The 23905-nt window shown below is 39.4% G+C and overlaps 1 protein-coding gene across 5 annotated transcripts in view; it reads left to right on the forward strand.

Moving 5' to 3' along the window:
• The window catches only part of SLC4A1 (solute carrier family 4 member 1 (Diego blood group)), a 68356-nt gene extending 46002 nt beyond the window's left edge, over positions 1-22354 (forward strand). For 4 of the 5 annotated variants that reach the window (XM_083378236.1, XM_083378237.1, XM_083378238.1 and 1 more), the window contains 7 exons: positions 8836-9012; positions 10561-10650; positions 11122-11282; positions 11591-11844; positions 14609-14778; positions 17060-17233; positions 19913-22354. In XM_083378236.1, coding sequence (XP_083234362.1) covers positions 8836-9012; positions 10561-10650; positions 11122-11282; positions 11591-11844; positions 14609-14778; positions 17060-17233; positions 19913-19993 — 1107 coding nt within the window. In that variant the 3' untranslated portion in view covers positions 19994-22354. Of the gene's footprint in view, positions 1-8835; positions 9013-10560; positions 10651-11121; positions 11283-11590; positions 11845-14608; positions 14779-17059; positions 17234-18933; positions 19027-19912 lie in introns of all 5 variants that reach the window. The other variant, XR_014494271.1, reaches the window with a different exon arrangement.
• Positions 22355-23905: the final 1551 nt, after the last annotated feature.

Consider the following 23905-nt stretch of genomic DNA (forward strand, 5'->3'; position numbering starts at 1 on the left):
CATATTTTTTTAATCAGTCTTGACTCCTGACAAGGAATTTTCATGGCAATATTTTTGGAATGATTTGCCATTGCGTTCTTCCTAAGACTGAAAGAATGACTGTTCAAAGACAACTTTGTGCCTCAGACAGGATTCCAACTCAGGTTTCCTTGCTCCTAATAATGCATTCTTTACATTAGAACCAAATTTAGCTTGACTTTAGCTTGAAAATCTAGTAATTTTCAAGGGAAGGCTACTTATTTCAATGAGTGAGCAATTGAGATTGCGATGTTTTATACATTTGCCCTAATTGCAAACAAGGAAGCAAAACTCATGTAGAAGAAGACAAGCATTCCGACATTAGGAAGAAAACTGCACAAGGATGCCCAGTGCGTCTTCAACCAGGTGTTTTCTTTGCTTATTTGGAACTGAAATAGGTTAAGCTCAACACTTACCAAATATAAGGTGAAGAGAAACATTGGTTCTATTTTATTTTATATGCCTGGAGTTACTAGTGGATAGCCCATGAGTATATTTAAGCAGTGGCTACACTGGACTCCCTTTAATACCACTTAACAACTAGAAACCTTTGGTGGCTAGAGTAGTTTTCTTCAGCCTGATATTCTCCTCCACTAGTCTTTTTTTGTGCTGGGACTACTGTATTACTCCCCAAATTGCTAGTCAGTTTGACAGACACGGTGGTTAATCAGCCTCAAAAGCTGCATTCCACCATAATCACAGAACAAGCCAAATCATTCAGATAGTAAAGCCCAAATAACATCCTTCTGGTTTCTAGGAATAAGCTCAAAACCAATTCAGTCCTTTTGTGCCATAAGAAGAATAAAGGCCAGAAGAAATATTTTGCCCATCCTATTGGAGAAGATGAAAACCTGTTTTTCATTTTTTTCTGATGGATAAAAGTTAATACTGATCACTAACAAAAATGAGGAGACACAACATATATTCTTTGCTAAGCCTTTTGGACAACATATACTGAACTATAGAGCAGCCAGCCATATCTAAGACTGACATATCGTACAATTTCAATGATTAGGGATCAGTATATCTTGTGTGTATCTAGAAAACTGGATTCAATGAAATATGTTTACACTAATCATAGGTATGTAGGCTACCATGTTCTTAGTCATCTTAAAATAGATCTAATTCAGGTCTCATTTGTCCTTCATGGGGCAAATACAGGGGTGCCTAAAGACAGGAAGACCACTATTGCACCTGCAGCTGAGATCCTCATTTTACTATCGAAGCCCTGGATTTGTCTCCAGATTGCTATGGAACTGAATCAAGTAATGTCTCCTATCAAGGATTCATGGCACTGTTCCCATAAAAATCAGGAAAAAAATTGAATGTCATCAAATATTGACATACAGAGATGCTGGGAAATCTTCCGTGCCTAGGTTGGTCAGCACTGAACTGTTTCCCCCACCCCCATCCCAATTCCCCTTGGTTAATGTTACAAGGAAATCAGCAGTCTGTATCAAGACTGCTAAGAAAATGGGGAGTCTTTTTTGCTTCTCTGTCTCTTGCAATGAACCTGTGAAGCTAGTGGGAGCAATACCACCTGCTAATTTGCTGGCTAGCGGGGGAGCAGATTGTTGTTGCCTGCTGTTTAATAGTTGCAGCAGTAGGAACAGTAAACCAGCTTTCTGCAGTAAACAAAAACTATTTAGAAGAGTGACTTTCAGCTAGTCATTCTCTCAGCTGATCTATCTTACAAGCTTGCTGTTATGGGAGAAATTGGAGGAAGAAGTTCTATGTTTAACATGTTTCCTGGAGGAAAGATAGAATTGCAAACAAATAATACAGGAAATGTGATATGTAAATGGATGCAAACTGAGGTAAATCCCCTAGTTCAGCAACCTTGGAAGCCTTCACCTTTCTCATCTAATCCTTCCAAACTATGATTGCAATCCAAGTACAGAGATGTCAGAATTGTTCATTTCTTTAGCCTGATTATCTGCCATCTCATTCTGAGTCCCAGTAGTGGTGGTGGTGGTGGTGAGGAAGTAGCTCAATATCTATGAAAAGACCTGGTCCTTTTTTCTGACAAATCAGTCAATCTTGAAAAAAAAGTAAAAGAAAGGAATAAAGGAGTAAAGACATGAAATACCCCAATGAGGCAGAGTTTTTCCAGATCCCATGTCACTAAAAACTCTTGCAGCCAAGAACTTTCAAAAGCCATCTAATTGTTATTTAGAATCAAAGCCATCAAATCAATTCCTCCCCAAGCTAAGGAGTGATTAACTTCTTCACAAAACCAATAAAAAGTGGGAATCAAATCATTCTCAAATATGTCAGTCTTTTTCTTACCATACACAGATCCAGTTTCTATAGCAGAAATGTTCAGTTAATGGCACAGAGTCCATCTTCATTTGTTTTTAATGGACAATTAACCAGTGGAACAGCTTGCCATCAGAGGTTGTGGATGTGACTGGACAGTCACTTTTCTGAAATGGTCTAGTAGGGCCTCCTGCTTAGAAGACCCTCAACGTCCCTTCCAGCTCTATTCTACTTTGATTGATTGATTGATTGATTGATTGATTGATTGATTGATATTCCATTTGAGGGTTAAAGCAAAATATCCAAGCTTTAAGGAACATTATTGTTATGATCCTTTGAATTATGATCCTTGATTGTTGGGTGCCTATATGGACAGATTCATGCAGTTTTCTTGGCAAATTTTCAGAAGTTGTTTTCTAGTGTTTTTTTCTACAGTACCGTCTTCTGAGGTGTTTTTTTGACATCCTATATTAGAGGCTGAGAGAAAATGACTGACCTAACTTGTTTCTATGCTTAAAGATGGACTAGAATTCAAGGCTCTCTGTGTCTAGTGCCCTTTGTGCCTTTAATGACTATACCAAATATAATTTTATTTATTAAAGATTTCTATCTCTCCAACACTCTTTTTCTGAGGTGTACACAAATAAATCAAAATACTATTTATTCACATCTAATAACAGGGGCCTGGAGTCTGTGATAGGATAATATATACAGAACCCCTGCCATACTAACGCAAACGTAAGGACCTGAAGGATTAAATAAATAAGGCAACTGACAGATTTTGTAAAGAGTTCCAAGAACTGGGCATTTCCTTCAAAGATTTATTAAGCAGATAATGATGCTTCTGAGGAAGCATCTGGGCAAGGTAGATACCAAACAAATCATGCTTACATAATCATTAAGCTTAGACATGTAGCACAAGAAATCCCAGAGAAATATGATTAATAAATGTTCCTCTTCTCACTCCAATACTAATGTTTTAGCACTTTCCTTAGCTCCTCATTAGGAGAATTAAAAGAATTTAGAGGCCCAGATAAGACCTGATTTGGGGTTGTTTCTTCACAGAGTCTTAGATTTTTATGAAAAGAGAGGTTAACATTATGGTTTCAAAATGGAATATTCTCAGAATCTGCGTTAAAAATTAAGCACGTACAGTAACTGGAAGAAATATCTAAATATTTACTATTTTTATAATTTAAGAATCAAATTCTTCTTTGGCAAAGAGAAAGAAAATGTTTTTTTATATCTGAGATGATATTATTTTCTGTCTTGCAATATTGCTATTAGTTTATTAACATTCTGGATCTGAGCACTATGAATCCCATTCTTGTCACAACAGTCAACTGCTTTTGTCTCATTGTAAAGTTTTATTAGTCATTTCCAGAAATAGGTATGTATAGCAATTTTTGAATGTACTAATTAAATTTGGAAATGTATATTGAAGCAATTACCTGCTTCAATAGGCACCACAGAACAGCAAAAAAAACAACAACAACACATCACCATGGGAATCTTTCTACTTCAAAAAGTAATTTTTTGGTGTCCATTTGTTCTTTTTTCCTGTCCATTAGCAAATAATGGTCCCTGGGAATACCTGAACACACAATTCCAGAGCTTACTTTGCACAAAATTTGCAGGAAAAAACCAGCCTCTGCAAGCAGGCCTTGAGTATCCTATTAAGAACATCTGAAATAGCATCACATAGTTACTTTTGCCTGTTACTTCCTCCCCACCACCACCACCCGCCCTTTGGGAGTAGCATTGCAGCTATTATTATTTTTGGTGGTTCTGCAAATGCCACTGCTACTGCTGCTGTTACCAAGCTGCCATTTCTCATTGGCTACAAGCTGGCAAAACAAATAGTAATTGCCTATAGTTTGCCGTAACCCCTTTGCTTGTTTGCTTGCCTGTTTTATTATTAATCCCACATGTAAATAAGTTGCTATTCCATTTTTATTTTAAAAAGCACAGTGTTTGTTAGATATTAACTGTGTTTCACATGAGCAAACTATGTGTCCTTGCATATCTGAAGAACCTAGCCTGTGTAGTTGTTATCTGGTTTCCTGTATTATGCAAAGCTCCAACATTGGGTTAATTGGATAAATATAGTTAAATTAACTATGGGTGAGAATAAGAGAAAGGAGGAACTATAGATAACAGTCAATTCTGTGCACTGCCAGCTGCCAGGATATTCATTCCTATATGAGTCAGTCTCATTGCAAAATCTTCAAAACAAGTCTCCCACATGCTACCCTTGACAAAAATGGCTACAGGAGAGAAAGAGTTGAATGCACTTTCAGAACAGAAATTCAAGTTCATTTATGTAATGTATTGGTCTTTTGTATATGTTGTAAGTGTTTGCTCTTGTTGCACTGCTTGCTAATTGCTTGCATTCAATTGCTAAGTGCTAGTTCAGGTGTATGCTGTAACAATTGCTAGCCAGCCCAGACTGGTTGTCTCCAGCCGGCTAAGTAGGTCTTTGGGTGGGAAACCTATGCTTCAAACCTATTGGTCGCCACCTATCAGCCAACCGTATAAATAGCTGTGCAGCAGCTCCCTTGTTGCTTCTGTTCTGACCTTCAATAAACCATGTTGCTGTTTTGAACCTTCTGTATCGCTCAATGGCTGCAAGAACCAGCTATACAACACTGGCGGTGAGGATGGGATGTGCTGCTTCATTCTAAGAGCCTGAAGTCACTAGGGGATGAGACCAGCACAGAGCCTGGTAGGGAACAGCGTTCCCCCACCTCGGTCTGCCTAGCAAGCCACACTGGAGACCACCCCGCCCTGAGGACCAGTCCCAGGGCCTATAAAGAAGCCAGTAGCATGAGGCAATGTGAGACACGAGACACGAAGATTTTCTCTCCATGGCGAAGGTAAAAAAGCTCGAAGAATTCAACATGACGCACCTGCAGAGATGGTTATCCTACATTTCCCGTGTAGAGAACTACCTGGGTGCAAATCAAGTCAGTGAAGATGGGCTGAAGGCTGAGACCCTCCTCTGCATGTGCGGCCCATCCACGTTCGATATTGCAGAGAACTTGGTCACCTCAGCGCCATTGGAAACTGTCACGTATAAAGAAGAAGCTGTGCGACCATTTTGAACCAAAGCTTTCAGTGATAGCGTGGAGGCATGCCTTCAAACAATGCAAAGAACAACCCGGCGAGTCGGTGACAAAATTCATCACAGCGCTTCGTAACTCTGCAATTTCTCTGACCTAGAGAAACGACCAAGAGACCACTTAGTCTGTGGATTCAGGAACAGAAAGCTCCAAGAAAAACTCTTTGCAAAGGAGACTCTCTCACTTCAAGAAGCCCTAAAGGAAGTTATGGTGGACGAACCTGCCGGAGGGGCCGTGAGGGCATTGCGGCCCTCCAAAAGCGCACCATCTTAGAAACCATACACCACGAGGATGCCAAACAAATGGAAGACACTGACTCTGACCACGAAGTCAACAAAATTCAGTGGCACCACAAAAGAGGAATGAGGCCGGCTGACAAGACAGTTCTGTTCCCGAGGTGTTTGGGCTGCGGAGGCCGCCATCAACGCATGGATTGCTGTTTCAGGACAGCCACATGCCAGGCCACATCACCACCGTCTGTCGAGGTCGCCAAAGGGACCGCCAGCCAGACGAGACTTTCAGGAGAGGTACCAGGGCCCCGGGGCAGTACCGAGTAGGGTTCTGCTCCAGCTGCTGAAGCATTTTTTGCACAGGTGCCCATCGACCTCTTAAACAGAAGTTGTGACTGCAGGTCAAACTTCAAGGCGTTCCATGTAAAATGGAACTGGACACATCTTTTTGGCATGTTTGCAGCCAAAATGGTTGGAGGTGGCTCCAATTCCCAATATGAGTACTGCAAGGACCACCCAAGTGTTGCAGTCGCTGTTTGCAATGCATGGGCTTCCGGATGTCTTAGTCTCTGACAATGGAGCCCAGTTCACTGCGTCAGAATTCCAGGCCTTTCTCAGGGCCAATCTCATTAGGCATGACACATCAGCTCCCTTTCACCTGTCGTCAAATGGGCAAGAAGAATGGATGGTTCCCACAACCAAAGAGTCCCTCAAATGCATTACTACAGGGGACTGGCACCACAGGCTGGCCGAGTTCTTGTTATGCCGGCATATAGTGCCTTATACAGCTACTGGCAAGAGCCCTGCAAAGCTGTGCTGGGGCAAGAGACTAATAACAAAAATGGACAAACATGGCACACCCGAAGACACCTAGGCATTTACAGGTGGGGGACTGGGTTTGGACTCAGAACTATGGGCAAGGGCAGTTGTGGGTACCAGCAAAAGTTGTTTAAGTGTCAGGACCACTCTCCTACGAAGTGGTCCTGGAAGATGGGCAACTCATACGCCGACATGTCAATCAGTTGCACCGGTGACTAGCGGAACAGTCATTGGCTCAGGACTTCCAAGGGGAGCAGACCAGGAGCCCAAAATCTCACACTTCAGCAGAGCCGTTTGGACACTCTGAGACATTTTGTGCGACAGAGAACGGGGCCGGGGCCGTAAAAGTGCTTCCCCCAACCAGACCGCAGGAGCTGGGCAGTTACCCAACACCCAGCAGCAGCCATGCCAATTTAGTGGCACCGTTAGACCTTGGGCTAGGCCAACTGGGACAGGCCAGCCAAAGGGACTCAAGTTGTTTTGACTCCACCGAACCACAGAGCCCGGGTCTACCAAGCACAGCAGATGAACCAGTAGACCGGGAGATTCCGGCAACCCATCGACCCCTCGACCCCCCAAATATCTTCAAGATTTTGTACCCAAATAATTGTGTGTTCCATCCAGGGGGAAGGGGTGCAATGTATTGGTCTTTTGTATTTGTTGTAAGCGTTTGCTCTTGTTGCACTGCTTGCTAATTGCTTGCATTCAATTGCTAAGTGCTAGTTCATGTGTATACTGTAACGGTTGCTAGCCAGCCCAGACTGGTTGTCTCCAGTCAGCTAAGTAGGTCTTTGGGTGGGAAACCTATGCTTCAAACCTATTGGTTGCCGCCTATCGGTCAACCATATAAATAGCTGCGCAGCAGCTCCCTTGTTGCTTCTGTTCTGTTCTGACCTTCAATAAACCATGTTGCTGTTTTGAACCTTCCACCTCGCTCAATGCCTGCAAGAACCAGCTACACAAGTTTATTTTTAACAATACATTCAAAGTAGAATGTAAGCTTAAAGAAGAATGAAATACATATGATTCATTAATGCATGGTTCCTATTTTACCTATCCCTCATTGAAATCAGGATAAATGCAGATAAATGCAGACAAATTACAACATGTATTTATTCATTTGATGTGACTAATAAAAAATAATGTTAGGAGGAGAAAAAAATTACTCGGACCAAGGAAATGCTTTTTTTTCTTTTTTCTAACTTTGCTTTCTTAGTCATATATATTATGTAAGCCATTAACAGCAAGGAAGCAGGGAAGGATGAATTCTTTTCATAAAATAAATCCCATCAAAGAAAAGAAAGTATCTGTTTCTAAACCACATTTAGCCTGAAATCTCACTCAATATGACATTATCCAAGAAACCAGTTCTGAAAAAAAAATCCCATTAGCAAGTGGAATGAGGACTTAAGTCCTTCTGCATCAGACCAATGATCTGTCTACTTCTGCATCTTATTCCCTGTAGTGATAGATCTCAAATGAGTTCAGTACTGTAAAGCAGTGTTTCTCAGACTCTGCAGCTTTAAGATGTGTAGATCTCTTAACCAAGTACACATTCTGAACCAATATTTTGGGTGGAGAATTCTGGAAATTGAAGTCCACACATATTAAAGGTACTGCACTATAGTCTTCTAGAACCACCTTTGTGAATAGATAGTAAAAGCACTTTTCTGAAAAATACTGATCAGATAATTGTGACTATTATGAGACTACCGTATTATGGGGTTCTTTCTGAGAATATTACATTGTTTGGGAATTGCCACTGAAAATTCTTCAGAAGCTGCAGTTTGAACAGAATGCAGCTACCAAAATTAACTTGATTTCGTATTGCCAATTTTAAAAGATCACAATTACCTCTTTCTTGATTCCAGGTCCAGCTCAGATCATAATGCTAGATTTCAAAATCCTAAAAGTTGTGGGAGGTCACTGGCTAACCCATCTCTACTTTAAATAATCTGTTGATGGTAAACAGTCCTCTCTCTGTAGGTGGATGGAAAAATGATGGGAGATATTTGTTGGTTGCAGTAAATTAATTAAGAAATACCAGTAATGCAGTGGTATACTTATCATCACTATCTTGTAGAAATCATCAAAAGCTCATCTGTTCTAATCTGTGGTGTCTATATGTTATACCTACCACTTTTCAGTTCTTTGTTTTTGCTATGATTTGTCCTGGAATCATTTTTTTAATGAAAGGTGCCATATAAATACTTGAAATAAATAACATAGATTTTCACATAAGTTATTAAAAATTATGCTTGATGGCTAGGAACTTCTCTGCCACATGAAGCAATAAGTTGCTTCAGTCTATACTAGATAATCTTACTGTCAAAAAAGCTCATTTACCTGCTTGCTCAGCTTTCAAATCTATTTTCTTCCCATTGCAGATTTTTAAAGAGCACCCTCTGAAAGAAGTGTATAAAAACATCACCTTTTCCAGAGATGAAGACCCAAGGGATCCTGCACCAAATACTGCTCTGCTTTCTCTGGTGCTGATGGGAGGAACATTTTTCATTGCTTTCTTCTTGCGCAAGTTCAAGAATAGCAGCTTTTTCCCTGGCAGGGTAAATTGTGCTTAGGGCTTGGATGAAATAGAATTTTTTCTTACACTTTTGAAAGAAAGGAACTTAAATCTGTGCTTGCCTACAGGGGTTTAGTTTGCTGTGTTCTATCCATCATTTGAATCAAGTGCACTATAAATTGAAGCTGTGAGCTGCTGGGAGAAAGGTTTTAATTATCAGCTTAACTTATAATTATTATAGTAGAAAATACAAAGTATTTAATAATCAATGGAGCAGCAATTCATGTAGACTGAAATCCCCTTACCGGGAAATAAATCTTATTGAATTCAAAGAGGCTTGCTACTGAATAAGCGTACCTATGATTGCTTTAATAAGCCATAAAAAGTTATTTCACTGCATGACTCTCCTAAGAATAAATAAAAATAAGTTGCTTTTCTGCAATATTCAAACTGATACTTAAATAAACAATCACAGAATTGGATGGTTTGTAATGAACATGCAAATATATCAATTGAGGATAAGGCTCTCAGTTTAAAAGCCTACCTACTAGTGTGTAAATCTACAAAGGTAGATTTAAAAAATACAGACATGTAGGGGGGGAAAGAAAATATATAGGTTTTAAACAAAGGGAAGGTATTTCAGTTTCCTACAGAACTCTTTTCTTATGGCGTTTAGCACTGCAATTTTGTATATAGAATTCACAAGGATTACTTCCAAGGACATAGATGTAGATCTGGATCCAGATGCAGATAGACATGGATTAAAAACCTGAAAGTAATCCCTGTGAAACTCAGTACGTCTGCCATTCTATCATACTTGCTAATCAGATTATCAATCTCAGTTAGAATGGAACCTTTGTTTAAATACACCCAGAATGTATTGTGCTGCAAGAGAAATGGGACATTTTTTGTATAGTGCCTGTATCGACTTAAGTAGCAAAATGAACATAAATTGCATGATTTTTTCTTGATATATTTCAGATGAAAGTTCCAATATAATACATATGGAAGTACTGTAATTCTCCAACATATAGATGTCTGTTCCATCAATTAGGTTTAAAGAAAAATAATACATTAGCACACATATTGGAAGTTTGAGGGTATAGTTGAATTACAGTTTGCAGATCTCTGACAATTGCTCATGGAGTTCGGCACTGTTTGAAGGTCCACGGGTTTGAATCCTACATTAATAATCAGTGTGTGGTCCTTTCCACACTAGCAATTTCTAGCATCCTTTATAGTCATTGAACCATAATTGGGCTGAAAAAATAGTAATGAGGATAGACTTTTAATCACTACAGTGATAGCTGAGCAACATTGTGAAAGTTCTACCAGCTGCTTATGAGAAAAATTCCTCTAAGAACAATTTTTTTAAAGTCCCCTGTTCTTACTATGCATAAAGATAGAGAAGGCCATGACTTGGATTTTAGAGCAGAGTTTCTAATGCATTATTATCTTTTCTTTCAAATGCTAGTACAGACAGCACTCTAGAAGTTGGGAATATCTTCTCTACTTCTGATACATCAACACACCCTCTTCCCTATCCCCCAATCATTCTTGCCAGGTTAACATACTTCTTATTTTTTGACAGCTTCGTCGGGTAATTGGTGACTTTGGTGTCCCTATTGCCATCTTTATCATGACATTGGCAGACAATTTTATTAAAGATACCTACACTCAGGTAAAAAAATTTTCTTAATGTAGCTCCTTCCTCCTAATTTTGTTTCTAGTCTAATGCCCTTTCTGTGCAAAAAGGAAAGAAACTGCTGATATACAATCCTCCTCTTTGAATGGTCAACCTGATCAATTTTCAAGAGAGTTTGCCTTGGAGACTTAAAATAAAATAATAGAATGACAATCTGCCCACCATTCCAAATACAGAAGTTAGCTGCAATGGCCATTGAATCTGATTTCAACCCTGACAATGGAAAAATTCTTATCCTGCATGAGAGGTCTTGTAGTGAATGGAAAACTGTGTAGGCTTGTAACGAATGGAAAATCGAAAAGAAATTCAAAAAGACATCCATATCCAAAGGGAAAAGTTCTATTGTGTTAAATGACTGGGATGGTCCTGGTTTCCATATTGGGATCAGCAAGATCCTGACAGGTCTAGGGTCCATTGATTTTTCTCTTCTTCTGTTGCTTTTTCTAGAAATTGAAGGTTCCCAAAGGCCTTCAAGTCTCCAATCCTGAACAGCGGGATTGGTTTATCTATCCAACTGGAAATAAATTCCCCATCTGGATGATGTTTGCTGCAGCTTTGCCAGCTCTCCTGGTTTTCATTCTCATCTTCTTGGAGACACAGATCACCACGTAAGAAATTGGGGAAAGATGAGAAAGATGGGATAAAATGAAGATAAGTGAGGATTGACCCAGGAATGAAATAGATCAAAAAGGCATGCAATACATAAAAAGAGAGGAAAGAAAGTCAGGAATGCAAGAAATGGGTGATTATGTGGTTCCAGTTTTACATTGATTTCATTTCAATTACAGAATAAAATATGTAGATGCAAATTTGACAAAAGATGTTTTGGTAGATCCTGATAGCAGAGAAGTCAGAGCTATAATACAATATTAAAACAGCAAATAAATATTCCATTTTAATTTTGCTGCTGTTTCAGGCTGATTGTAAGCAAACCTGAGAGGAAGTTGCTGAAGGGTTCAGGATTCCATCTCGATCTCCTTCTTATTGTCGGAATGGGAGGTATTGCACCACTTCTGGGCATGCCCTGGTTGAGTGCCACCACCGTGAGGACTGTCACACATGCTAATGCTCTGACAGTTATGTCCAAGACTACTCTGCCAGGAGAAAAGGCCTGCATTCAGGAAGTCAAGGAACAGAGGGTTACTGGCTTCCTGGTGGCTATTCTTGTGGGTGAGTTTTCCTACAAAAGATTCCATTGATCGTATGTATTTTATTTATTTCAAGTTTTATAAGTCTGTCCAACTCAGACAGTGTGACCTTGATCAGCGTGCAACATAGACACCCAATACATTTTTTAAAAAATGAAAGCTATCTACAATTGTAAAATGTAAATGTCAAATGTCAAACAAGCACACAACAAAATAGCCACAAGCGGGACTTCCACTCCTCCAGCTCCTAATGCCTGAAGAAGGTGCCAGATCTTAAGGACTTTCCTAAAGGCGAGCAGAGTTCGGATCTATTGTGTATTGGCAGTAGTAGGAGATGGTTCCATATAGCAGGGCAATAAAAAAGGCACATTTCTTAGGACCCTGTATAAGATGACAAGTTTTAAAAGAAAGAACTGTCACTGATGAAGAGCATGTGAGTTGAGCCAAGGTTCGTGGGAGAAGACAATTCCGCAAGTAATCTTGTCCTGTGCTATGTAAGACTTTAAAGGTAATCACCAACACATTTAATGACTGTCAAAGGATTAGCTTAAAACAGCCTACATCCTGTTCATGTTTAAAGTAGTTAAATAACAAATATTGTTCCTTTTTTAAAAAAGAAAACATTAGGTTTTAAATGCAGATACAGGTGATCAAAATTCAGACTCTTAGCAATTGGCATGTGTTCAACTCGTGCCGCCTGGTGAAATATGCTGTGAATTCTGGCTGGTGAGCTTCAGCATCCACCTCGTGCAGTGTGTCCTGGTTCTGGCTCTGGCAAATGGACGCGATGTGTCCCGTCTTGCCACATGCTTGACATTTGGCCATTCTGAACTTGCAGGCGGAACGATGATGGTTCCCCCCACAGCCGGCACATTTCTGCTTGGTCGAGCCGCACTTACAACTGGAGCATTTCCTGTCCTGGCCATTGGCCGCAGCTGTGGTCCGTTGACCCCTTGGGCTATCACGCTGTCCCGACGAGTAGGGGGCTCTAAGCTGTAGCACGTCTACCTCCGACTCCAGATCGACCGTGCTGCTCCCTCCGGTCCCGTGCGTCTGATGGACGGTGATACTCTGATTGCCTCGGTTGGTCTCAGTCAGCTCTGGCTTCTCAGCTAACTCCCAGGCCAGTACTTCCTCCTGTACTTGCTTGAGAGTCAGCCCTGGTCTGGCCAGCAGCTTCTGCCTCAGTTTTCGGTCCCTGAGGCCGAAGACGATTCTGTCCCGCAACCTCCTTTCTAAATTGTCAAAGTTGCAAAGGTGACCTGCCTGTCCCAATTGCAGCCATGAATGCTGACCCTGATTCACCCGGCAGCTGGTTCCTCTTTACAAACTCGAACGTCCATGCCATTTCCGACATATGCGGGTTAAAGTGCTGATTCAGTTTATCAATGAGGTCGTTGTACTTCACCTCCCCAATGGCCGTGGGTGAACACAGACCCACTGCCAGTTTATAAATGTCCTTTCCGCATGTGCTGAGTAGGGCGGCCATCTTTATCCTGTCCTCAGTAATGCGGTTTACTATGAAGTAAAACTCTAGCTGGCCCACAAACGCTTCCCATTCTTCGGACTGGGCGCTATTGAAAACGGGAGCTAAACCGACCGGTGCCATGGGGGCTTGACAGACCTGAGCCATGGGAGTCTGGCCGTCCTGAGACATCTCGAGCGATCCGATCAATCCTGTTCCGCTTCAGGCGATGATTCCCTGCCAGACGGGGTGTCCTACCACCCTTCGGAACAGGATCCCACCCTCGTCGCCAATTGTTGTGTCGGGTTCGAGGATCAAGGAGACTCAGACTTCTAGCATGCAATGACTTTATTAGGAGGGAAACTGGTCCAGAATGGAGGAACAAAGGGTACCAGTCCACCTTTCTACCTGGCCAGGTGAATACCTGGCCAATAGAGTTAAACCTGCTTCCCGCTGGCAGGTCAGCCAATCCCTTTAAATCCAGCTCTCCCGCCGAACGCTGTCCCTTTAAATCCTGCTTTCCCGCCGAACGCTGTTCCTGCCCGGAGCTGTCCAGCTCCGCGCCTCCTTCAGTTGCTGTCACACGTGTATGCTATGCTGCATACACTACAGCATGTATTTATGACAGTTGCAGTGTCCCAAGATCATGTGATCACCTTTTGTGACCTTCTGACAAGCAAAGTCAATGGTAGCCAGATTCACTTAACTGCGGCAAGAAAAGTAATAAAATGGGGCAAAACTCTCTTAATAACTGTCTTGCTTGGCAACATAAATTTTAGGCTCAGTTGTGGTCGTAAGTCAAGGATTACCTGTAATAAGGCTTGAATGGTGTTTTACATTATCTTAGGGCTTTCTTGCAGTGCATATATAGAACTTGCTAGATTATAGATAAATGAGCTTTCAGAAACTCCTTATTCCCATCACATTCAATTTAGCTGTTCCTCCTGTTGTAACAAGTAGTTTGTAATCATTTTTTAAATAGCTGAATGTATAACTGTTTAACCAATATGCAAAGACGCTACAGCTCATACATTCAGAGGAAATATATACCTTTGATAAGCCAAAACTGGACCCTGGTGATTAGGAAGACGGATTGCTGACTTTGTGCTCTGCTTGAGAGTGTCTTCTTATCCCCAACTGATATGAGTAAGAAGAATGGTAGGCAAGATTACTTTCATTATCTCTTCTGATTGGAAAGGAGAATGTTACAATTGTTCCATTCCAATGGAATGATGCATGTGCATTGTATAATCTTTAATTACATTAATCTTTTAAAATTAAATCTCTTTAATTTGCAGCATTGTCTTTTGCTCACTTACAGGCCTGTCCATACTCATGGAACCTATCTTGAAGCTGATTCCACTTGCAGTACTCTTTGGCATCTTTCTTTACATGGGGGTGTCATCTCTCAATGGAATTCAGCTATATGATCGCATACTTCTCATGCTGAAGCCACCGAAATACCATCCAGATATATCTTACGTTACAAAAGTAAGCTTTGAAGGCATAACTACTACATTTTTCTTGAGCTGTGAGCTTGAGAATTGCTGAAGTGGGGAAAACAGATAAATCCATGGGTCAAGAAGTTTGCTCCCTAAATATTAGTCCCTGATCTTGTCTATGACTTCCACATAGAGTGTTAATATTACTTCTACCTCCTTGGGAAATCAAGGTGATCTTCTGCATTCCACTATCTTATAGTGGAAATGGAAAACCGTTTTGCAGTTTGTAATGTTGGAATTCTGCAAAGTTTGAAGGTGAATCATTTTCCAATTAACAGGAACTCTTCTTTTATCCTGTCATTTCTCATCTGAAATTTCATGATCATATCAGTAAACTAGATTTTGATCTTTCTTATCAGTTTCCAGGCAGTTTTACTATCCTTGTAAAAAAAAGGGGGGGCTATTTTGTTGATTTTCCCGCTTTTGTAAAAGTCCACATCAAAATTCTTGCTACATTCTGCCTCTGGATTCAAGTGGGCATATAGTTCTGACTTCCAATGCCGATTCATACAGATGCTTTACACTAAAACTCTATAACCATGATTGTAGCTGTTGGAAAAAGAACTTGGCTATAGCATCATGGTGTCATAGCTTCATTACTGTTTTCAAGGAATATGTATATTCAGAAAGACTATTTTCATGGGAGACATTTGAGAATAGTTAGAAAACCTGAGATGACAGAAGCAATTTATTCCCACCTCCACTTTTATGTGGTATAGATTTTGATTGTTCCAGGAACAGCTGTAGCTCAGGGAGTAAAGCAGCAATCAAATATTTTTGCCCTCTGCTACTGGATGACTGGAAGTTGAAATTTCTTGCTTGTTCTCAGTGTTGCAATCATGGGAGGGGTTGGGAGACTGAAGTAGTGGCCTGTGGAAGTGTCTGTAGACAAGCCAAAGACGTAATGGAAATATTTACTTCTTTCTGGGCTTTGTTTACCTACTTCATTTGTTTATTACATTTCCATTCTACCCATCTCAACAGACTCTGGGCAATTTACAATATTAAATGAAAGCTTGATCAGAAGTGTCATAAATTCTTTTATCAAAGTTTAAGCATATCTGTCTTCCAATTTAGAGGGCTATCACTGGATGATGATGGAACCAGAATTTTTAAAACTCTACCAGATAGATCATAGGACAAATATGTAATAGAAATATAGCCACTGAATCATAAACTAACCACAAAGGCTTTTTAGGGAAAAGCATGGTAGTCATTAATAGCAAATAGATCAGGAATCTGGATACACCTTTTCTGACTAACAAATATTATTTAAAAGTATAGGGTTTTTTGTGAGCTGCAGTGGACTACATCAGATGCATTGTACATTACCCAAGCCATTCTATGCATCTGATTCTTTCTGATTAACCACAAAAGTTGAATTTGCAAAACAGACTATTGGGCTAATGGGCTAAAAAATGGCTGCCTAATTTATGGCTCAGTGTGCTATAAGATCAGTCACTGAAACCAAAATATGACCAGGAGGGCTGATAACTGAGTGATAATGCCTATGCTTTGCATATGGAAAAGCCAGTCTAACTTAAAGCCAGTGTCTTCAAGTAGCAGGCCTGGAAAAGGTCTCTGCATGAGATCTTGGAGATGTGTGATGGCCGGAGTTTGACAAATTAATGGTATCAGTGATACGATCATGTTTCATAGAGAGATATGCCTGATTTTAAGCCTAGTCTGTTAAATAAGTCACAGTAGTAAAACTCAAACCTACATTAAGCCATAGTCCATAATGGCTTAGTCCATAATGGCTTAGTCCATAATGGCTCCAGAAGATGGTAGAGGACAGGAAAGCCTGGAGGAACATTGTCCATAGGGTCGCGATGGGTCGGACACGACTTCGCAACTAACAACAACCATAATGGCTAAATTCACATACTTGGATTAAGCCATAATTTGTGCTATCCTTGCTGTTGAAATTTCAGTGGCTGAGTTTTATTTAGTTATTCCATTTCTGCAACCATCCATCTAAGCCAGTATCTCTGGGTGGTTTACAGTTCTAAGAATATAAAAACGCTTAAAACATAAAAGAACATGAATTTTCACATAACAGTGTGCCATATGGTTAACAAACCTCAATGGCTGGACTTACACATTGCATCAAGGAAAAAAACACCAAATATTATGACTTTACATGGTGTGCCATTCATACATGTGTACTCATATACATATGTATTAAATGCCATTGCCAAGCCAATATTGATTCTGGCCAGTGGTTGAAGAAAGAGCTTCTAACATTGCTGTTTCTTTTCATCCCAAAGGTAAAGACCTGGCGTATGCACATCTTCACCCTCACCCAGATTCTCTGCCTAGGATTGCTGTGGGGAGTGAGATCCAGCTCAGCCTCCCTGGCTCTGCCTTTCATACTCATTCTGACTGTCCCTTTTCGACGCTTCCTGCTCCCTGTCATTTTCACAGACATTGAGCTCAAGTGTGTAAGTAGTGTTGTGCTCTCTCTTCTCCCTCAGCAAAGGGAATTTCTGACAGAAAACCTATGTACATATTTAAGTGTTTCTTTATTTAAAAGATTTGTGTGGCTGCCCATTTTAAAATGCAACTCTGAGTGGCATAGCCTGCAGGTAAATAATGACAAATTAACTTTCCTGAAAGAAGACTTACCCACATCCATACTATGTGCACCTACAATTCATATAGCAATATATCTTCTCAAATATTCTCTCAAAAACATCTGAAATGCAGGGCTGCCCAATGCAGTTGATGGTGGGCTCAAGAGAAGTATATCTATATTCAGTTCCTATTTAAAGTTTGCGATTTCTTTTCATGAAATGCAGTCACAGCCATCAATATGAAGAGCTTTAAGAGGGAATTGGCTACCTTTATGGATAATAAGAATTACCAATGGCAGAGCAGAATTGTATGTCTCTTCTAGAAAAAAAAAGGCTGCAGAAACGTGTGAGATCACTAGTATGTATGTGTTGTCTCTCAATTTAGCAGTTATAGTAGAAGCTTTTTCTTAATTAGCATCTGAGATGGAGGCTTTCTCACAGCCTACCTTGTAGTCATCCCAGAAGATTTCATGACCCCAATAATTTTCATGGCACCAACAAAAATAATTTGTCAAAGCATGCAAGTTAGAGGACAATCTCATGAGGTGTAGCCACATCCATCTTGGTCACTGCTGATGCCCAGGTGGAATGGATTTTTTTTTTATCTCTGAGAAAGAGTTTTGAAGTGCAAGGCCAATTAATTTATGTGCTGGGCCCACACAACTCCTCACCTTGGATGCTTATATGTGTGCATGAATGAGAAAGCCAAGAACAGCCTGTCTTTCTGTGTGGATATAATGTAAGATGAATGAATCTTTTTTCCTAAGAGGCATATAGTAAAAGCAGAGGTCATCATGCTTTTCCCTCCTACTGAACTTGGTGGGAAAAAAATATGTATAATGTGAACTATACTTTGACTGGATTGGGGTAGTGGTGCTGCAATATAAGTAAACTAAAATACATCATAATCTTCTCCTATGTTGCTATAGTTCCCACAATAATATTGTTGCCCTACAATGGTATTTCCTCTATAGGAATAGATCTACTAGCAGAATGTTCATTGGCTTGGGTGATCCATTAATGTTATCTGTCACTGTATGTGTCTCCTTTGAATTTTTATTCGATTTTAATGTCAATTGAAATTGTCTATAGGATTGCACCCTTAGTTTTCCCCAAATTACTACATAGTGTGTGCCAACTGGTTACTGTTTTTGTTACTCATGGGGGAATGGCGTGATTGAAGAAACATACTCATGTTGATATCTGGCAGCTCAGAATTAGATTGGGCCCAAAGCTCCTCTTGGTCTGGATCCAAAATTTGATGTATCTGAGAGAATACAAAGAATTTGCATTATTTTGATCTGGGGTTATTTAGCGCAAGAAGGAAATTATCAATGAATTTCTGTGCACTTCATATCATCACTAATAATGAGGATGCCCCACAACATAAGAATAAGGAACCATATAGGAGAGTTGAATATATATGAATTGGTGAAATAATATCAGTTATTTGTTTGTTTAAGAAAATATATATGGCCGCCCAATTCAATCTCAGGTACTCCAAGTGGCTTACAAGGATAAAAGCTCAATACAAAAACAATAAAAAACAGTAACTTCCTATTCCCCAGCAACAACTATCAAGTTAGCCATTTGATGGGCTCCAGAGATCACCATGCCCATGTGCAAAGTCACATCTTCAAGCCTTGTGAAAGAGTGCCAAGGTGGGGGCAAATTTTATTTTTGCGGGGATGATGTTTCATATGGTACAAGCCACCACAGAGAAGCCCCTTATGCTTGGTCATGCTTGATGGAGCTCCTTATGAGAGGGAATCCATAACAATCCCTGCCTCCATGCTCTGGTAGAGGGGGTAGATGTGACTGGGAAGACAGTCCTTCAAATAACCAGGTACCAAGCCATGTAGGGCTTTGAAAGTGATAACCAGCACCATTATATGTGCCATTAAGTTGCTGTCAACTCTTATTGTCCACTTGAATATATTTTTCCATCATGATCTAAATGCTCAGCAGAAAATCGTGTTTTGAGATTCAGTCCTGATATCTTCAGCTTAAAAGGAATTCAGCAGAAAGGTTGAGATAGATACCCCTGCCTTTTGGCCTTGGAGAGTTGCCAGTTTTTAATCTCTAGTTCCACATTTAATCTTTAGGTGGAATGTCAGAGGCAATATTTTGCAAAGTATATAGATTCAGGATGAAGTATCAAATCTAAATTAGGTTTCATTGAATTAATTAAAATATAATTAACTGCAATTATTACAGCTGTTCCCCATATAGTTGATACTTTTCATTTCAGTTTTTTACTGAATATTGGACTTGGTTGGTAACTTTTGGAGAGTCACTGAAAGCACCTCCAAGGCTTGGAGAAAGCAACTTTTACAAATGTAGTGCTACAGATTGCACACCAATGGAGTAAATAGTACTAGCTTATTAATTATCTGATTCTATATAAGCCGGCTTCATATATAATGACTACTTGAAACTACTTGTTCCTTTGCAAATGAAAAAAAAAATCAATATTTTCAAGGTTTAAATATAACACTCTGTTTTCTGAGCCACACTGAGCTTCTAAATGTATTTATTACCTTCCAGTTGGATGCTGATGATGCTGATGTGACTTTTGATGAGACAGAAGGCCAAGATGTCTATGATGAAGTCCAGATGCCTGTTTGAGCACCCTGCTCCTGCTCCTGCTGCCACTAGGCAAATGAGAAGCCAAAAATTATTTCCAAAAACATTGGATATCAGAATCTGGAGGAAGATATCCATATAGCTATATGAATCAGAGTTTATATTAATTGCACATGGCCAAACATTCCAGTGGTGTAAATATATATGATTGTCAACCCATGGATCCTATAGGATTTAAGAAACATATTTTTTTCCAGTCAATTATAGTTCTATAGTGAATCTTAACATGTCTTTCTTAGGGTTTAGGAAATAGATGTATTTTCCCAGAAGGGGAAGAAAGTATTAAAAAGATATGCAAGGATTGTTGAAGAGATGATACATGTTAAGAGTGGACTCCATTTTTAATGCAGCTATAATCCATATGCTTCTCTTCTGTATTTGTGTGTTTGTGTGTGTGTGAAGCTTTATCAGCTATAGAGGAAACCATCTACTTTTCTACCAAGATAAGAAGCATTTTTATTACTCACATTGCTAGACCATATATACCAATGAATATCTGTAGACATGTTTTGAAAAAAATGCTGAAAACCCATCATTGTTCTTTGATGGACCATCAGAGTGGATGCTTCAGAATGCTAGAGTGGACCGAAGCTAAGGAGGCAGTAAGCTCTTTCTTAATCCCTGGAATTGTAGAATAGGAAAAAGCTGGAGCATGAAAGTGAGCCACAGAAGAAACATACCATATTGGCAATGGAAAGAAGCAACAAACATAACCTCAGGAATGGAAGGACCAAGAACACTCATTTGATGTGAAATGCTGACAGGTGAATCCAAATCCATCTCTGCCTGTTAAGTGGGGATGACACATTTAAAAAATTGGCTTCCTTGGAATGCTAGTCATCTTTTCCTTTGAAGATGGATTTCATTTTTTGTGAACTCATCCTACCACCTTTCCCGCTGAAATGTGAAGTATGGTAATATGATGAAGGCATCATCCAAAAGTACAGTTCTGTCTTGGTTACTTCTGTTCCTTGCTTGTTCTTGTAGTTAGGTTTTAACAAATGCTACTGTTTTTTCCTTAAACTCTATCTAAGTCCCTACCTGGGAAAATGTGCCACTTGATAAAAAAATTAGTATATCCCAGATTATAATAATAAGACCTGTAAATTTGAAAGTGTAGGCATAAGTAACTATTTGATGCACATTAACATCCAGAGATTCTTAGCTTCCAATTAAATAGCAATTGCTATCCTTAAGAATAGGAAAAAAAATGTGTAAATTTCACCAATCAGTCCTTCCTTCCGCCCTCTTGCTTATTAACCATTCCAAAATATTTAAGTATTCCTGCATCCAAGAAGCCATTCTAAGCTTATGTCTGCAAACAGACTTAATTTAGAGACTGTTATTGGAAAATAGGGTTTAATTTTTGCACACCTTGATGTTTCACATGTGTCAATCTAATAGTACTTATATATAGCAATATTGAACTTTCTTCCTCTCTCACTTCAGGTCTCTGTACTGGGTGTTGAGTCCTTTGAGTCCTCATTAACTTTCACTTGCCCAAACACTTTTCAAATGGTGTTTGGCAATCCATTTTTTAGTAATGTCATATGTTGCTCACTGAAAGTTTGTCTTCTTATGGTTTTTTTCACATGATTGTAGCAATAGTGATGAATATAGGATCTATATTAATGCAGGATCTATAATAATGCAGCAGGTTCCCCCTCTTCCTTAGAATATTTGAAAATATTTCTCATGGTGGTATGAATTCAATACTGGTAATAGTCATTTCAGCAATATTATTATTTGTTATTTCCCAAAAATAATAAAGGTGCTAAGCTCAACAATATCTGGAGTCCTTCAACTTGTCAATGCCCACCTTCTAATCCCAGACATGCATAGACTACTATAATGTTGCATTATGAGTAAAAACTTTCTGTGCATGACTAAAATGCTTTCTCTTTATTATTTTACATTATCCAGAGTGAATTATGGTTCTTACCATGCACTGCTTAACATTAATTTGATTAGAAGGTCTGGAGAGGAAAAAAACAGTAATATTTTCTCTTGCAATGCATAAACAATTTATGGAACTTATTGCCCCAAGGTATAAAAATGGACATTAGCTTATGTGGCATTAAATAAAGGATTTGGTATACAGTATAAAAAGTGACCAGATCACTATGTATTAGTCATGACAGGCAAATGAACTTCCTTCTTCAAAGATATTATGGCAACACAAATTAATGAGATGACCATTGTTATTGTGTCCTTCATGTGAACTTCTCAGTTTGTAAGTAATTTCTGTTAAAAGGGGGAAAAACCTGGTACTCTGATCTGTGGGGTTTTTATTTTATTAAAAGAGAAAGAAAATAAAAATAAAAAATATATTTAGCTTTGGAACCACTGGTCAGACCCTCTCCCTGATAAAATTCTATACAAAAATTTCAGTATTATACTGAAAGAAAGCCACTGTATCCTGAAAGCAATTTTATAAAAATTGTTAATAACAAACTACATGGATTCTTATTCTACATTAATTCTGTAGTATCATTTGCATTGCTATTTATGCATATAGGAGATCTAGATAGATTTATTGTTTTTATTAGCAGTGCATCAGATACAAACTCAACAACTGAACCCAGCATGTCACTATAGGCCAGGGGTGTCAAACTCAATTTCATTGAGGGCCGCATCAGCATTGCAGTTGAAGGGGCCAGGTGGGTATGGCCTGGGTGGGCGTGGCCTACTGGGTAGGCGTGGCTAGAGTGCATATGGCCTACTGGGTGGGCATGGCCAGCTCTACATCGTTCGCATCAAGGGTGCCTTTGGGGGCCTGGTCAGGAGTGGGACAGATCTGAGGGTCTCTGGCAGAAGGAGGGTCTCTGGGCCAGGGCCAAGGCAGTGGGGGCCGTTCCCTCACTGTTTCCAGGATGGCTTCATGGGCCGCATGAAACCACTTCGCGGGCCGGATCTGGCCCCCGGGCCTTGTGTTTGACATGTCTGCTATAGGCAAACTGTATCTATAGATACCTAGTATACCAGGATTTTTTTATTCTTATTCATTAGATTCTTCCAGGAGATCAAAGTGATATGCATAATACTCGCTCTCCAATATCTCTGCACAGCAACAATCTTGTGATGTGGGGTGGGGTGGGCTGAAAAATAGTAGCTGACCAAAAGTCATCCTGTAAATTTTCATGACCAAGGATGATGGCTCTCATCATAGCTCTAATCCAACACCTTAATCACGCTACACTGTCTCTCAGTTATTAAAACATTATAGATATAGGATCCCCTTTCCACACAGTAGGATTTCCTTTATAACTAAAGGTGTACACTAATTTAGTGAGAATGGGCTTTTATAATTTATAAAAATCATATTTAATATTCCATTTGCTTTGCTATGTCTGATGTATTAGATTTTTTTAACAAGGGCAGCAAGAAACATGCTGGGATAACATGCTGTGATCTTATTTTGATTTAGGCATGATTAAGTCAATATTATTGCAATGGTTTTCTTGTTTTGAGCAATACCAGAAGCAATAAATCTATTTTTTTAAAATAACAACAAATAAGCTGTTCAGAGTATTTGCAATTCAAACTCATATAATTCTTCACCTATAAATAATACTTGAAAAAAGTATAATTCTGATTTAGTGCTCCCCTCATGGCCTTCTCAATGGAAATTGGTTAATGTTCCTCTAACAGATTGGTGAGATAAAAGCCTTGTTTCTATTTCTAGTGCTAAATGAAGTTTTACAGTCTACCAAAATAAAGCTAAAAGAGAATTAGAAATCACACCACACAAAAAAACTAAATCTTAGGAATTATAGCCAGTTTATAATCAGTTGTTGCTATTAATGGGAGGAAGAAGAAGAGTACTAGTAATTTTATATACAGGAGCATTTAATCACCTAAGTCCACATTCTCATCTATATGTCTAATAAAATA

Source organism: Vipera ursinii, assembly GCF_947247035.1.
Source record: "Vipera ursinii genome assembly, chromosome: Z".
NCBI classification, from domain to species: Eukaryota; Metazoa; Chordata; class Lepidosauria; order Squamata; family Viperidae; genus Vipera; species Vipera ursinii.